The sequence below is a fragment of the Chaetura pelagica genome, unplaced genomic scaffold (assembly GCF_000747805.2).
Source record: "Chaetura pelagica isolate M959 unplaced genomic scaffold, ChaPel_1.0 scaffold328, whole genome shotgun sequence".
Classification (NCBI taxonomy): domain Eukaryota; kingdom Metazoa; phylum Chordata; class Aves; order Apodiformes; family Apodidae; genus Chaetura; species Chaetura pelagica.
Window position 1 is genome coordinate 2,474,170 of NW_009954216.1, and position 17,222 is coordinate 2,491,391.

The 17,222-nt window shown below is 53.5% G+C and overlaps 1 protein-coding gene across 1 annotated transcript in view; it reads right to left on the reverse strand.

Moving 5' to 3' along the window:
• The window catches only part of PLXND1 (plexin D1), a 55,964-nt gene that overhangs the window by 20,041 nt on the left and 18,701 nt on the right, over positions 1-17,222 (reverse strand). Inside the window, exons 13-24 of the mRNA XM_010003385.1 lie at positions 15,284-15,447; positions 13,697-13,848; positions 13,494-13,593; positions 10,601-10,740; positions 9,020-9,187; positions 7,902-7,992; positions 7,496-7,771; positions 6,440-6,589; positions 3,811-3,925; positions 2,637-2,744; positions 1,851-1,963; positions 547-654 (exon numbers count right to left, since the gene is read on the reverse strand). Of these exons, the coding sequence (XP_010001687.1) occupies positions 547-654; positions 1,851-1,963; positions 2,637-2,744; positions 3,811-3,925; positions 6,440-6,589; positions 7,496-7,771; positions 7,902-7,992; positions 9,020-9,187; positions 10,601-10,740; positions 13,494-13,593; positions 13,697-13,848; positions 15,284-15,447 (1,685 nt within the window). The remainder of the gene's footprint in view (positions 1-546; positions 655-1,850; positions 1,964-2,636; positions 2,745-3,810; positions 3,926-6,439; positions 6,590-7,495; positions 7,772-7,901; positions 7,993-9,019; positions 9,188-10,600; positions 10,741-13,493; positions 13,594-13,696; positions 13,849-15,283; positions 15,448-17,222) is intronic.

Below are 17,222 nucleotides of genomic sequence, written 5' to 3' on the forward strand. Positions count from 1 at the left end.
CTGCTGAACACAGAGGTGCTGAGCTGAAGACCCTTTACTCCCTCAGCTTGACCCAAGTCAGCAGCACACTTCCCTGGAGAGGGCATGACTGTCTGGGGCTGCATCAGAAGCAACTTCATCTAATTGGACCTGCTTTAAGCAGATCCTCCTTCCAACCTAAGTGACCCTCTGATTCTTCAATTCGTACTTCTTGTCCTCATGAAACCCAGCTCTGGGACAACAACAGCTTTTACCAAGTCCCTGCTTGGAAGGAATCTCATTCATGACAAACTTCTCAATGGACTGAAGTGACACACAATATGATACGTTGGTTGGAAAAGCTCTCAACGGAGCTGGGAAGTATCTCAGGACAATGCTCCTTCACGAGAGCAGATCCACAGATCTGCCTTCTCCAATCAGCCAAAGCTGATCCAATGCTGGTACGTGATAATTGTTTTGAGTGATGAAGCATCCCCCCCACACCAGAAGTAAACACGTGGCACTGTCAGCACGCCAGTGTGGTTAGCAGCCACTCCAGAACATTTGTTTGGTTAGTGAGTTACTCACTTTCCATTCCCCCACAAGGAGCGGATGAGTTTCCTGGACCTGGGAGCTCCCCTGGGAGCAGAGCTGCTGGGATGGCAGGATGTAGCACTCCTCGTAGAGTGAGGAACACTGCAAGCAAGCACAGCATTAGGGCAAGGCAGCTCTGCCTGCCCAGGGCCTCCTCCTCTGCCCCAGAACCTCCAGGGAATGAGAGAGAGACACGTCATCAGGGCTGAAGCCCACCCATCATGGAGACAGGCCTCGGTACATTCACTTTGCAAGAGCCTCTGGAATGAGCAAGCACCACAAGGCTTGGGGGAAGCAGATGTCTGTGCAGACACGAGGCTGTTAGGGTACGGAGACTGCAAATAGACTCATTTGACAGCTAGAAAAATCCCAGAAGAGAAAGCATTATGGAAGACTAAGTCAAAATAGAGGAGTACTGGGTGCTTTAACATATGTAACTTTTGAAACAGATGGGAAAAATGTTTAAGTCTCCTACATTCATGTAGCAGCCTGAATCTTAAAGACTTTAGTGTGCAGATATATCAAGATTGAATAACTGAAAAACCTGATTAATAACTACTAATGAAACACTCTGCAGCCATAAATCATCATCTCACTCCTCACCACTGAAATGCAGCTGCCCCAGGGGTGAAATACAGCCGCCGTCAGGGGCGAGCGGCGACACGGCGGAGCAGCCGGTGACGGGAATGATGGCACCGGCGCGTCTGGCGCGGCCCTGGGGGGCTCTGGGCAGATAGGCTGGGACTAGGCGCCCACAGGGTGTCTTACTGGGGGCATCATGCACCCCACCTTTGGCAGAGAGGAGAGAAACAGGGAGACAGAGACACCCAAGGAGCCCCCGGGCAGCAGCAGTGCTGCTGGGAGCAGGCTGGGAGGCACAGAAAGCCTCTGTCCCCAAAGGCTGAGGGGAGAAACACCCCTCAGCCCCCCTGCAGCCTCCTCCGGGCAGAGCGGGGGGACACCAGAGCCCTGGGGAGGGGGCAGGGGGTCCCAGCACCTTCTGTGTCTGTGAGCACGCTCTCAGAAGGAGTGTTCAACCCCAGGAAACAGGCAGCCAGAACAACCCCAGGAAAGCGCTGCCGCAGGGCTCTGACCCTGTGCCAGCAAGGGCACAGCCCAGGAGCTGCAGCTCCACTTTTGATGATAATTGAGGCTGAAATACGTGACAACTAAATATACAACAGCAGAATTATTTGGTTACACTGTAATAACCCTTTAGCAGAGGGAAGCAGATCCCTGCTCTGGTGAGGAAGGACCTGGGAGCGATCAGGAGCCCAAGAACCGCAGTATCACCTTACTTTGGGAAAGAACGTCCGGGTGACAAAGTGCTTGTACTCCAGGAAGGGGATCCCCTGGCTGCGGTTCCTCTCCTTGGTCAGGGCTGTCATGTCTGTCTGCAGCTCTGCAAAACCTTACGCAAAGAGACCCACAGATGGTTAGAGCTCCATCCTCAACCAGCCGAAGCTGTGAGCAGGCAGGCTGGCAACGGAACACGCGAGCATGTCTCAGCTCTGCCTCCTCCAGCCCTTCCCTCCAGGTTTTCTTGAAGAGCAGCAGATCACCATCAGGGTGCACCCATCAGCACTACACATGATGTCCCTCAGCACAGGGAGAATGTTCCCTGCTGCCAGCAGAGCAGTCCCCAGCCTGGGTCACAGGAGCAGGACCTCAGACCATGCTGCAGAGCCACGCACCACAGCAGAGGACAACAGGTGACAATGCCTGGATTACTTCTCACATTGCTCTAGCAGGAGCGTGTGGCAATCTTTGTTGCACCCAGTGGAGAAGCACACTGAAGGTTACTGTGGCCTTCAAGCAACCCCCTGACATGGCCAAGGGTCATTAGTCCGAGACAGGGAAGGCAGCGGTGCAGAAGATCAGTGACTTGCCCAAGTCAGGCAGCAAGACAGCAGCAGAGCCATCCCTCCAACCACTGAGCCCCATCCACAAACCCTGCTGAAGCTTAAAGGTGCTGACAGAAATTCTCTTAAAAAAAATCCTGAACACTTCTATAGAACGGCTCAAATTCTTCAATTCCAGCATTCCCTCCTGCCTCCTCCTTGGTGCCCAGCACGCCAACTTACCTTTGCGGATTTCCTCCCGGATCTGTGACTCCATCTCCTCCATCTGGAGCAGGGTTTTCTGCCAGTAGCGCTCTGCTCTGCGGCTCTTTGTGCAAAACACAAAGAGGGCTGGAAAAGAGGAAGGGAATGAGCTTTGGACTGGGGCTTAGGAGCAGCTGCAGCTGGGATCAGAGCCGTCCTCTGCTGACATGGGTGTAGAAAGCTAAACTCAGTGTTGGTTTAACACCTACAACAAGACTGGTATCTGATCAGGCAGTTCTCTATTATCTGTAAATAAGTAAAACCAGCTGGAATTTAATGATCATGCTGTAACTGTCATCTTCAATTTAGGTCTGGGCTGTCTATATTCAGCTTAACTGTATATTAATGTATTCCAGCTGATTAATAAATACAGATTTTTAAGATGTTTACCACTTGTACTACAGTGTTCATATCTAACAGTCTTCCCATGCCTCCAGAAACATGTTTCTAATGATGGGTGGTGCATTTAATAAATGGCATGCATTATAACCTTTATTAAAAATAAATTAAATCCCTATTAGAAACACCTCATTTGCTGTGAGTAGGACAGGTTTCTTGCTGCACAGCCATTCTGGGCATGCAACGAGAAGATTCCTAGCCAGAGAACACAGGTGTGCTGCACAGCTTCCAGCAAGGCTGGCAACCTGCTCTGTCTGCTCCAGATCTGCAGCAAAGGACACTTGCTCTGTTCTTCGTGCTCGTTGCCAGGCGTCTGTCGCTGGCTGCTACCAGTGACAGGCCCTTGGGCCACACGGACCTTTGGGATGGTCTGGGACAGTCACGCCTATGAGCAAGCCCTGTTCAAGTCAGTGTGAGCCCAACACCAGTTTCTCACACCCTTCTTTGTTCTGTATTATAGTAGCTGCTAAGTGTTTTGGGGAAAGTGGAAGTTTGTAACTACCCCGGGCTCATGTGACAGAGCGGAGATGGATTCAGCCAGCAAAGGGTCCATGCAGCAGGAGGCTTTGGTCCTGGGTACTGGCTTGGTCCTGAACAAAGGAGCATGGCTACTTGTTGCACCCAGACCAGTTTCAGACCATGCACAACTGCAGCACTCAGAGGCTTCCTAACGAGAGCGAGTCCTCTGCAGCCCCTCACAGGCAGTGCGAGGGACCTCGGCGCTGCCTGGACACTCATCATTCTGCTTCCTTACCTACGACAGAGAGGACCAGCAAGATGCTGCAGATGACGATGGAGACGATGATTGCAGTCTCTCCTCCCCCGAGGTGCAGCATCGCAATTGTGTAGTTGAACTTTCCCACTTGGATCTGGCGACGGAGAAGGAGGGAGGGAAAGCAGGAGCTGAGCCGCACGTTGCCAAGCGGCGCAGAGGCCGAGCAGGAGGGGCTGGGGGCAGCTCGGCAGAGCCTGGCCAGGACACCCTGACCAGGCTGCCCAGCCCACCAGGCTTCACGGGGAGGCCAGGCTGCTCCTTTCAGCGCTGGACCCCGGGGGACTTGGTGTGTCTCAAGGAGCCCAATTCCCCTCCTGAGCGCTCCAGTAGGAAGGTAAGGTCAGCTCACACAGTTCTGCCTGCACTACTTTTCCTAGCCAACCACTCCCACTAATCATCTGACTTTGTTACTCCTCTGAAGGGCCTTTGAATCCCAGCTGCATTCCCCTTTCTCCTCCGAAACGAGAACCGCTGCCACTCAGGAGAAGGAGGGTAAAGAAACTTTAAATACTTTGAAATATAAATCAAGCAAGGGAATAAAAACAAATAGTAACAAGAGAGAGGAGTAACGATCTTGTGGCTAAAGCAGTGGACTGGGTGTCAGGAGATGCTGGCTCTGGTCCCAACCCGTACTTCTTGTCACACCAAGCAAAACTGCTTGAGCTCAGTCCTTTGGTCTCCTGATCCCCAGAAGGAAAGAGGCCAACAGACATCACAGGCAGGTTGGCGAGTTTACTCGGCGCTGTTTACCAAAGGCTCTCAAGGCCCCTGGGATGAAAGGGCTGAACAGCATCATCTGATAAGGAAAACTCATGACCATGCAAGTCTTCTGCTTCTGGAAATGTGAGTTTCACTTCTCTCAAGGAATGAGAAGCAACACATACTTGAGCAAAAACTTGAAACAAGGTAGGGAAGAGATGTAATAATCTTATGACTAGGTGGATAAATTATGGTCAGCCCTTAGCAGCTGGACCAAAACAGTGCCCCAAAGAGGGCTTTCCCACTATGTCCATCAAACATCCAGTAGTGCAGCTCTGTGGCCTCCGGGAAATCCCAGCCCTTGCACTGGTGGGGGTACTGATGCTGCCAGCTGAAGGCATCTGGACAGGCCTGGAGGTTTCCCCTGCACTGCTCCCTGCACAGCCCAGGGGGAAGGACAGCCCTTGCCAAGCAGAGCCACCTCCTGCAGCACCCCCAGCTGCCGGGCAGTGCCCACGGCCATCCCAGCTCTCCAGGAGAGAGAACCCTCCTCAGCACGGGGCCTCCAGCCCCCAGAGCCATCCTGGACACACACCCGGGGCAGGGAGCCTGGCCCTGTCTGACCAAAGCCATTACCAGTGTGACAGGGGCTGCTGCAGCCTGTGAAACAGGCATCAGGCAATAACACACCATGGATGAAGGTTTAATAACTGTGCACAGATGTGAATACAGGTTCATTATTTAGCTGCACTCTCATTGCTGTTGCACTCTTAACAGCTGTGTGATACTTCAGGACTGGGCATCACTCTCCTGCTTCCTCAGGACTGGCTAAGGCACTGCACTGCCCTGAATGTTTTATGTCAAACCAAGACTCGCCAACTCATAAATTCCTTTTCTTCCCCAAAGGGATTTCCCTGTTTCTCATTTCTCACTGAAACCAAAATTACCCTATTTAAAATTTCCATTAAATTGACTTGGGAAATTCTGCTACTTCTGCATTTCCATGTTTCCAGTTTGCAACAGGATTTCATACACCACAGACTGCAGCCAAGGCACTGGACAGCCCTGTCAGTGGGCGGGTGATGCATCTTTGTCCCTCTCCTCTGGGCACTCAGTGCCCTCAGCCCTCTGCCTCTGCAGCCTCCCACCCCCACTGCTAACACACAGATGGGGAGGGGATTGCAGGGCCTCACACCATGGAGATGGAGGCTTTTTCTCTCCAGATACAGAGAACCATAACCACATCCCTGCGTGGCCATGGGCTGCACGTGACATGAGGGAAACCAAGGACAATAAGTTAAGCCCTCTGTGGAAAGAAGAATAGTAGCAAAGTACTGTGAATTTTGCAGACACAAAGATGGACATCAGCCCTGAACACCAAACTCTTTGCAGTGACAAAATGGCAGACCCTGGGAAGCAACATGAAGGCTTCCAGCCCTACATCCCCCTCTTGCCCTCCCCAGCCACACACAAGGACACATTTCCAGTGGCTTATTGCAGCTTGGTAAGGGTGGGACTCTCCTGTTCACTGGAAGCTCCTCTGCTGGCAGGAGGCCAGCTGACAGAAAACTGATGGAAATCCCCAAACAGATCTCATGGGGGGCAGAAAGAAAATTACTGCAAGTGACAAAAACTCACATGCCTGGGATTTTGCAGTGTTAGACGAGAACTGACCCAACCCCCCAGCAGGCAGCAGAGTCACCTCAGCAGGCAGCTGAGGTGGCCCAGGGCTCAGGGCAGCTCTGCTCTATCCTGCCTGGGACAGCCCATGTGCAGCATGCCATGTCACTCCTGCCAGCTGCGTGGCCTCTGTGGGGCTGCCTGTGCCTGGCAGGTCCTGCCTGCAAGCAGGGGTGGCAGCAGGGCCCCTCCTGTCCTGCACACTAGTGTGCAGGCTCTGGGCACTCACCGTCACCGGCAGCTGCCTTTCCGAGGTGCTCAGCGACTCGTTGACAGAGCAGTGGATGACTTTGTCTGAAACAATCTGGATCTCACAGGAGATAAGGCCAATTTTCACTTGGTACTCATTGCTTTCCAGGCCCAGGTTGTCAGGCTCTTTCTAGTGACAAAAACAGAATCAGGATGTCAGTCTTTAGAGTAGCAGTTGGGATTGCAATGGATTTTCCTGCTTTACTTCCCATATTGACTGCTGTTTTTCAGACATGAGACCACTCTCACTCTCCAAGGACATTTTTCCAGCACTCCACAGGAAACTCAGAATGTGCCCATTCCTCATTTTCCTGTTTTCCACTCCTCCCTCAGCGTGGGGCATAGGACGAGCAAGCCCCTTGTGGAACCTGGAAAACTCTGCTTTTGATCTGCCCTGGCTGTGCACCAGAGATAAGGATCTGAGCGCCCACCTGGGAGGGGGGAAGGATGTACAGCAGAGGAGATGGCCAAGGGATGCTCTGCAGAGCCTGAGAAAGGGGAGTGCTTTTCTGAAGCACGTTGCAGCCAGTGAGGATATCCTGCAGTGAACAATGGCCTTTGAATTACTATTGCACATTGTCCAAGCCACTCAATTGCTGTATCCCAACTTCCTCGTTAACTGAGCTGAATTCAGTAGCCAAAAGAGAAGAATGCATGACCTGTTTCTGCAGGAATAAATATCTATTGTCAGGACGTTCTGGAGGACCTGCCTGATTTCAGGCCAGTGCATTATCATTCTTTTTCATACGTCCAGTATTTTATTTAGCTTCTTGATAGTACATCCTTCAAATACAGCTCTGTCGTCATGCCTCAAAGGGCATCCTCAGGTCAGGCAGTACCAAGAGACATGCAAGAGCATCAGCTGAGAAAGAACTGCTTGATCCTGCACAGGTCCTGCCTCTCCCATCCTCATTCCCCTCTTCTCCCTCCTGCCTTTGTGGACAGTCACTGTGCTGGCATGCAGGACTGAAGAGCTTCCCCGTGGGGAACAGGCAACACCCCAAAAAGAGCAGAGCTTTAAATGCCACTTTCTTACGTGTATGACAAGAGTTAAGGGCTCGCCAGGATGGTGCTTGATCCACTTCTCCTTCTTGGCTGTGAAGAACTGGGGGTCAGCATAGTACTCCAGGCTGAACTTGCTGATGTGCAAGAGCTCCTCAGGGTACATCTCCTCATCCAGGGCCGGGCGGTCGTCTGTGTAGAGGCGACCATTGAGGTAGAAATCGACAGGGGCAGGCTTGCTCCCCACAGTGGTGTTGGAGGCTGCTGGAGAGGGGCAGGTGATGATGGTGTCGGTGTGAACCTTACAGCTCTGGAGGCAGGAGAGAGCATCCACATCACAAACCTGACCTCCTGAGTGCTCCCACCCAGCCTTGCCCTCAGCCCAGACTGCAGCAGGCAGGCTGCTCCCAGCGACCAGCCAGACCCTGCAGGGCACACACCACTTGCTCTCTGCCGATGCCACGGACGACCACGGACACGTTCTGGACCAGCTCAAAGCCTCTTCCTTCCAGGGTGATGATCCTGCCCCCGCTTTGAGGAGAAGAGAAGAAAGACAGGGAGATTGCAGAGGACAGTACAGACAGCGAGGTGCAATGGCTGGGTCTCCCTGCTGTCATTTTCCCAGGGACACTTCCCAGATGCTCGTGCAGAAAATGTAACCCAACAGCCAAGGTCCTCCTCCTACTTGCAGCAAGTACCCACATTGCTGTCAAGCTACTGGGGAAGGAAGGAGGAGCAGCAGCTGCTGGACCTTTGGTCAGCCCTGAGCTTTCCAGGCTCCACTGAAGAGAAAGGTGAGATCTCACCACAGTATCAAAAGGAATACTGGGAGCTCCACACAGAGACGTGAAATTGAAAGCAACATGCTTTAAAAATTAAAATACTGTGACCTCAGGGAAGGCTGAAATCCAAGATTACAAATCCCAGTTTATCCTCCAGCAGTTTGACTGCCAAGAAAAATCCTCACAGAGCCCCTGCCTGGACCTCCCTAAAGCACCCACAGGTGTGCACAGTACAGTTACCCAGGCTTAAACACAGTGAAATGAGCTATGGACAGTCCTGGTGTGTGAGACCTTTTCTACTCCATTGCTGGGGTACCCTGAAGCACCCCAAGAGCACCCTGCGGTGCCCCGCTGGCACCTGTCAGTGAGGCAACATGTCACCCCCCAGGGCAGAGGAAGCCCCTTTCTCCCTGTGGGACCCTCTCCCACCAGCCTGGACCCAACCCTCTCCTTTGCAGGCATGTGCAGACATGTGCCAGCTCTGAAATGCAAGTCATGATGCTCCAGCAGTGTGGCATGGGGCCCTGATCCCATGCCTTCCAGCTGGGCTTCCACGACTCCAGGGGCTCCTGCTCGGGGTTTGCTCAGGGTGTGCTCTGTGGCTCCAGGCACAGACAGGGTGAGCTCGCAGGCCACACCAGGATACTCCAGCCAGCCCTGCCCTGGGATGGCAGAGCACTGCTCACTTCTGCACTCAGCAAAAACAATGAGGCTGAGCTCAGCAAAGGCCACAGATCTTGTCAGACCTAGCTGTCTCTGTCGGCAGGGGATCTCACCTGATCTGGCTCTTTTTGGGGTTGATGTCTGATATAATTGGGTTCTTCTCATACTTGAAGGTGATGTTGTCACTGACACAAGACTTGTTCTCGAACTGGACGCAGAGGCGCACGGCCGTGGCGAGCTCGGTGGCCGGCATGGTGCAGGTGATGGTGCTGTCGCTGCGGCTGCGGGGAGAGCCAGGGTCAGGAACCCAGGGAGCAGGAACCCACAGAGCAAATGGAGCCAGCACCACAGCCCTGAGCCCAGCACCACAGCCCTGAGCCCAGCACCACAGCCCTGAGCCCAGCACCACAGCCCTGAGCCCAGCACCACAGCCCTGAGCCCAGCACCACAGCCCTGAGCCCAGCACCACAGCCCTGAGCCCAGCACCACAGCCCTGAGCCCAGCACCACAGCCCTGAGCCCAGCACCACAGCCCTGAGCCCAGCACCACAGCCCTGAGCCCAGCACCACAGCCCTGAGCCCAGCACCACAGCCCTGAGCCCAGCACCACAGCCCTGAGCCCAGCACCACAGCCCTGAGCCCAGCACCACAGCCCTGAGCCCAGCACCACAGCCCTGAGCCCAGCACCACAGCCCTGAGCCCAGCACCACAGCCCTGAGCCCAGCACCACAGCCCTGAGCCCAGCACCACAGCCCTGAGCCCAGCACCACAGCCCTGAGCCCAGCACCACAGCCCTGAGCCCAGCACCACAGCCCTGAGCCCAGCACCACAGCCCTGAGCCCAGCACCACAGCCCTGAGCCCAGCACCACAGCCCTGAGCCCAGCACCACAGCCCTGAGCCCAGCACCACAGCCCTGAGCCCAGCACCACAGCCCTGAGCCCAGCACCACAGCCCTGAGCCCAGCACCACAGCCCTGAGCCCAGCACCACAGCCCTGAGCCCAGCACCACAGCCCTGAGCCCAGCACCACAGCCCTGAGCCCAGCACCACAGCCCTGAGCCCAGCACCACAGCCCTGAGCCCAGCACCACAGCCCTGAGCCCCCTGGGGATGCTCAGCAGAAACAGGCAAGGAGCTTCCACTCACATGCCAGTCACATATTAATTATATTGCCTACCAACAAGCAATTCTGAGCTAGTAACATCCCGGGCTGCCAGACTGATCTCCCATACAGCCCAAGAAAAAGGGCTGTCTCCTACTTCCTCCCACTGGTGGGATGGGAACACCCAGCAGGAGGGGTTTCTTCCCACCAGTTTGTTGCCGCAGGAGCAGGTCCCTGTGCGTGCAGGTGCCTCCTGCCTCCAGCAGATCTGGGAACAAAGCCCATGTCTGCTTTCCTCCCAGGGTTTTGGTCCCAGTCCCAGACCACCCAAGGGTCCTGGCAGTGTCAGGCATGTGAGAAGCATTTTGTTTGCTGCTGGTTGCTGTCAGACGACATGGCAACACCAACACCATCACTTTGCCAAAGACACTGGCCTGGCCCTGGCATCAGGCACTGCACTGCAGCTCTGCCCCATGCACCCCATGCCAAGGTGTCCCATACCCAAACCCCAGCTCTTCCTGATCTCCCAGGACAGTATCATCTTTCCTAATGCTTTGGCTCTTGCTCAGCACCAGCCCCCAGAGCTGGTCCCACCTGAGGTCAGTGCACTGCTTGGAGGCATTGACGAGGACACGAAGCTCAGAGCCGACGTCCAGACTGCTGCCTCTGATGGTCACTCTGGTTCCTCCAGCCTTTGGGCCATTCAGGGGTGCTATGGACTGCACCACGGGAAGCTAAAAATAAAGAGGAGATCTGGTTTAGAGGCTAGTAAAGTCACATTTGGATACTCCACACTGTAGGTGGGAATTGTTTCAGTAAATATAAGTATCCAGTATTGTGAGGCTCTGAAACAGTAGCACAACAAAAGCTTTTGCTGGCAGGTTTCAGAACAAGGTGAGAGGTACAAGTGCTGAGTGAGATCATGCAAAATCTCTGTGACTCTCTGCAATCCCTAAATTCTGGCAATAAATGAGATAGGAGTCCAAACTGGAGCCCAGGATCCCATTATACCCTTGAGACTGGCAATGGAGGATCCAGAGCTGGTAACATCTCAACAACAACAAAAGGGAATTTCTCCTCCATTCCAGCCCTTCCAGATCCATTTCCTCCTGAATGTGAAGCTAATGCTAAAGCCCTACTGGATGATGGCCTTGAGATCTGTGGGAACAGCCACCTGGGTCTAGATAATTGAGTATCAAACTCCTTCTTAAGGAAGCTTCAAATCTGAATCTCATGAGGCAACAGGAACTAAGGGGGAAGTTACTCTGCCTCTCGCCATTTTCAGCAGAAATTAGAGTGTATGTTATCTGCATTTGCAGCCCCTGAAAATCTTCCTGAGACTCATGAGCTCGAAGCTTTGATAATTAAAGCACCACTGAACCCTCATAGCTGCTACACAGGGCACCCCAGGAGAGTCTGCTGGGCCACCTCCCTGCTCTGGTTTGGATACAACACCCAGGGCAGAGAAAATAATGATTTCAAGACCCTTCCCTAAGGCTCTTGTAATCCCCTGTCAAACAGCACAGACCCTGGAGGCTTGAGGCTGCCGGGCTGGCTCAGCCCCACAGCCCAGCCCTGGCTGCTGCCACAGAGCAAACCCAGTGAGGAGCACGGGCTAAGCTGCCTGGTGCTAATGCCCTTTCCTGTCAAACCCACCACACAAACGTGTTTATTAACAGCTACCCCTGCCCTTGTCCTACACTCAGACTGCCTCATTTCTCTACAGCCATTTCCTCTGCTGTTTCTGACCATTACCCATTTCCACAGGATTCATTTTGTTAATCAGTATTTCTCTGAGTGCCTGCAGGCAGCTGTCTCCTGCCCTTGGACTCTAAACAATGCTTTTAAATCTGCAGTTACAACAGCAGCAGAGAGGATTTTTCATGTCCCCCAAAGCTCTCCAGCTCTTGCCCTCAGCAAGAGCCAGAGGCTGCTGCTCTCAGTGCTCTGCCAGCACTGATGGCCTCCATCGCAACTTCTGCAAATTCAGCTCATTTGGCAAACTCAGCTCATCCTCAGCCTGCTATAATGTCCTGGAGAAGGCTCTTCATCAAGTTCCTCCCTCCTCTTCAGAATTACAGCTGAATAGTGACTCTTCTACATATATCTAACAGGGACTTCAAAAGATGTAGCACACACATAGTATCTGGTATTTTGTAAGTGTCTTTCTCTGGAAGGGCAGCTCTAAAAGTCTTTTAGATTTTTTCAGGTAAACTACTATCAATGCTCAAGCTCAGGTCTCACCAAGACTGGCCTTGTGTGGTGTAGTCTGCTCCATCTTCAGGCCTTCATAAGTGAGAGGGGAATCAACAGAACTAAATGGTATTGCTAAGTTTGCAAACGGTGCAAGAGCCCCTTTTGGTGTGGAGCAGAGCAGCAGCTACACATCACACAGCTTCACGGCCTGACATGCAGAGCAGGGTACTGCCTCATCCTTCTCCAAGCTTTGCTGAGACAGACAAAAGACAGCTTTCTGCTGTGCCACCCAAGCAGGAAAGGGCTCCTCTCCTGCCCCAGGGAGGACGGTCTTTGCCACAAGCCTGCCTGGGAGCTACCAGCACACAGCTCTCATGGACCTGGGCTGAGCTCAGTGACTGGCTGGGGCTCCTCTTGCTTTGTTTAGTACTGGTGTTTTTGCAGGTGTTTCCTGAGAGGGCTCTTCCTTGCATGTCAAAAGCTGGTGAAGAAGCTGCCCAGCCCCTTCCCACTCTTCGGGCCCTTCTCCCCTTTGTCAAGAAGACAATCGGCCTGGCAGCAGGTGATGTGGCCAAGTCAGTGCACACATCCTGACAGCAATGCACCAGCAATCCCAGCCCCAAGGTGCATTATGGGGTCACATCCCAGCTGTACCTTGCTCTGCTACAGACTGCTGGATCTCCAAAACATTTTGGATGTGAACATTGATGCCTGGAAACAAGGGAATGGGTCCTAGAGCAAATGTCCTCCTGGGAACTTGAGGGAGCTTGTAGGGAAGAGAAGAGCTGCATGGACTTCTTTCATGCTTATAGAGGTGAAAGTCACCTTTGTGAGATGATACAGCACAAAACTGTAAAGGGCTTTTCTTAGAATAATGCCATGGGGTTAGTTCAAGTCTAATCCCTATATATTATACCCATGCAAAAGCTAGGACAATCCCTGCAGCAAAAAGATATCAGTTCTAAATAATGCGAGTCCACGGTACATAACTCACCCAGCACAAAGAGACCTTACAAGTCTGAAGATGTCTCACAAGTTGTAATGGCACTTTAGCAAAAGAGAAGGAAGGAAAATGAGCTCCTTTTTCTAACAAGAGCAATGACAACAGAGCCAGGAGGAATGACCAGCTCTGCAGGAGCCGAGGCCAGCAGCCGAGCCGTGGTCCTGCCCGCGCCCCAGTGGCCTCGCTGCGGGCACCACGGCCAGGACATGGGACTGCTGCTGGGCAGGGGGGCACAGGGGCTGCAAGGAAAGTCAGGGCAAGAACAACATCCAGGAAGCAGATACTCACCACGTAGGAGTACCTGTCCCTGGACCTCCCTTCCCGGCTGACGTTAACTGTCACCACATCAGAAAACGCCTCCTGAGCCTCCCCGGTCTGGCACACGATCCTGGGGATGGGAAAGGGGAGGTTGGGAGAGGCCATTGCGAAGGGGATGAGCAGCAGGGACAGGGGGGACACAGGAGGGGGCGGGGGACGTGCCCGACACTCACGCCTCGGAGACGAGGTATCGGCGGGGCAGCGGCGCGCGGGCCCCGCTGCCGATCCAGACGGCGCCCAGGACGTCGCTGAGGCGGCGGCCCAGGTTCCTCCCGCGGATGGTCAGCAGGGTGCCCCCCTCCAGCGGCCCCCGCTGCGGCTCGATCTGCGGCACCGAGACATGGGTCAGGGGAGAAGCACCAGGGAGCTGCTGCCCTCAGCCCCGCGCCTGCCCCCTGGGCACCTCCCACTCGCTCCTCACGTTCCTGCTGCCCCCACGGTGGGCCCACCACCCTCTGCCCTTGCTGCAGCTCTGCCAGTGAGAAGCCGTCCCTGGGTTTGGTACTGGCGTTTGGTCAGGAATCACTCCAGCCGCAGGCTCAGCGGAATGAAACATCTCTCCTGTCACACCACAGCTTCAAATGGCGTTGGGGCAGAGATGGCCTGATGCCATTCCAGCACACGAGGGGCAGCCCCGGGCAGCGTGACAGCATATTCAGAGGGTGAGACAAATCCCTCCAGCTCAGAAATGGCTCTTTTCGCTTTGTGAAGGCAAGGGGACATCAAGCCAGCACAACATGCCTGGTGGCACCAGCTGGCCATGCTGGCCAGGGCTAGACAGGACCCACCACTGAGCTTGATGTCCCCTCCCTCCAAGAAGGCTCTACAAGGGCTTCTTTGCCTGACTCTGGAGGATTGGGATTTACCAGCTACTATTTGCTAAGGAAACAGCAAGAGTCCTGCAACCCTGCAACCTAAACTGTGGTTTCCTTCCTTTATGTTCTGGTGAGCTGCTGATAACACTGGATGTGTGCGGGGGAAGGCCAGGCTCTCAGGGGCAGCCCTCTCCCATGGTGACAGGATGCTGCAGTCCCTCCATGCAGTGGTACAGCACCCAGAGTTTGAGCGGGTACCTCTGCACACCTCCCTAAGAACAGAAATCCCACATCCTTGCCGATTTTGATGTTCATATTAGCTGTTTTGCCTCTCCAGCTTCTCCTTTCCTAGGGAATTCATTTTAAGATTTGCTCTACATAGTTTTTTTGCTACTTGTCAGGGACAAATTTGTTGGCTCATAGCATACCTCTAAGCAGAACCCCAGATCCAAACGCTCCCAACAAAGATTCATTTGACTGCAATTTAAGTAAGATTCATTTCAAAAGGCCTAATGCCAAAAGGTTCCTCTGACACTCTTCATCTCAGCAGAAGTACAGAGCACGTGTGCCTGGAGATAGTGCTCACGTTCACATTTCAGCTATGCTCCATTAAACACTATTCCTGATAAGAAGCCTTCAGCCAACCCTACAAATCCTTCTCACTTTTACCAACCCCAGGAATTCTGGGCCATTTGGATTGTGCCGGTGCTGTTTTTCTCACTAACATGATGAAGGCTGGATCTCCTCACTAGCAGGATGTCCTTGGCACCAGGTGTCTCAGCAGCACAGAAAGTCAGTGTGTAATTCAGTGCTGGTCCCGACCCTGTCGGGTGCCAGTGACAAAGCGTGGCTCCCCCCAACCCCGGCTGGAGACAGTGCAGCCCTTGCAGCCCCTGCACTGCCTGCCACGCCACACGTGCCCTCCATCTCCTGTCTGGGTCTTACCTTCCTAATCTCAGGAGCAGGGCAGGCGTCTGAGATGTGCTGGGGCTCGCTGTGCAGCCTGCAGCTGGAGCTGCTCTCGCTCCAGACACAGCGGTGCCCCAGGTCCTCCCTCCCCAGGCACTGAGAACAGTCCGTGCTCCCTGTTGCGCAGTTGTACACCTCCACTAAACCAGAGACAACAGAAGGTGTAAGCTCCTGGGCCTGAGGCTTTCATAGCTTTGCTCAGCCTGAGGCAGACAAACCCCCCCTGCTCACCCACCCCCACCTACATTAATCCAGGCAACATCTGATATCCAGCGGATGAGCAGAGCAGCTTGCACATAGAGCAAGATGAAGCAGCACTTGGCTGCCTTCCTGAAGATTTCCCAGAAGGACTGGGTGCTTGTTCTCACTGCAATATAATTTAGCACTTTCGTTTCCTTTTTCTTCCCCTTGGAAAACAAACAACACCCAAACTCGGAACCTTTTGTCAATTTCTGCTACATGTTTCCAACTCTCAGCATCCACAAGGGAAGCCCACTTTGCAAAGCTGGCTCCATCCTGTTAGCAAAGCAATCACATTGCCTCCACACTCTGACAAGAATCGGATGGTTACAGTGCTCTGTACAGTGTTTACTGTTCCTTTCCTTCCCCCTGGTGACCACAGGCCCCTTTCATTGACTTCTCCCTTCTGATCTGCTCAGCTAAGCTTCCACATCATTTTTCTACACCGCTTTCACCTCTTCATTAGCTGGTGCCCTAGGTTACATTTCCTCTCCAGCCTAAAGACTTCTGCTGCTGGAGTGTGGGTATCCGCTGAGATAAACAGCCAGGAACACTCAGGAAACGTTGCTTTCACACCCTTTTTTCCCAGAGGAGATATTGCAGGAGAACATAAAACAAAGAAACAGTCACACTTTGCACTTCTGCTCACGGGAGGCTCTCAAGGCGCTTCGTAAGCAGCTACAGAATCCCCCAGCCCTCAACAGTCCTACCTGTGCTCCTGCTAACGACACGTCATCGGCACCACAGAAAAATGAGCTTATTTCACCTCATCTTAAGTCTCAGCAGTGAGTTACACTGGCTGGTTTTCCACTCAACAGCAAAAAGCTGGGATTCCTTCAGTGGACAACCAAATTGCAGCTAACAATAAAAGCTAATGAATATTGAGATAATAAACACTGATAACAGTAATTCCATTAGAGACAGTACAGAAGATGCACACATTAATAACAGCCCTGGCAGATCTGTCTCTGCTTGCAAGTTGGCTTCTCTAATTTCACTCGCCCCACACTCTGATGGAGGCGGGGAGGAGCCAGAGCAGTCTGATGGTCCCACAGGATCTCCAAATATTCTGGCAAATTCTGGTTGCTGCAAACACAGCAGTGTGAGCAAGCTCTGTCTCTGCTCAGGAGGGAAGGAGATTTCACACTCTTTCTGCTGTCGTTCCCGCTCCCAGCACCACCCACGCTGAGAACCCAGAGTCTTCTCTCTCACATCAAATAGTCTCAGCTCAGAACTCCCGCTCCTCTCCTTGGGGTCACCTCTGTATCTCAAAACTACAGACACCTTTCCTTAAGGAAGTCGTGCCTCATGCCTGCCCGTGCTGCTGTTCCAAAGGTTATTCCACCAGTCCTGCCAGATGAGCCTCCTTTACACACTGGGATTTCCTGTAAAAAAAAAGGGAAACCTTTTTCCCCTGGCCAGGGGCTGAGGGTGTTAACGTCTCTCTACCCCCAAAAGCAAATCTCACTTCAGGCACTGACCTCTCATTTGCACCTAGGTAGGTCAGCACCTTCTGCCAGCTGCTGCCAGCACCGAGCAGGATGAGACTCTGTGCTGCTGCTGGAGCACCAGTGCCGTGTCCCCAGGCCAGCCTGGTGTCCCCGGGCCAGTGCTGGCTCTGGTGGCCAGTGGCTAGGCTGTCTGCTCTGGACACCTTTGCCCAGCACCCTCCTGC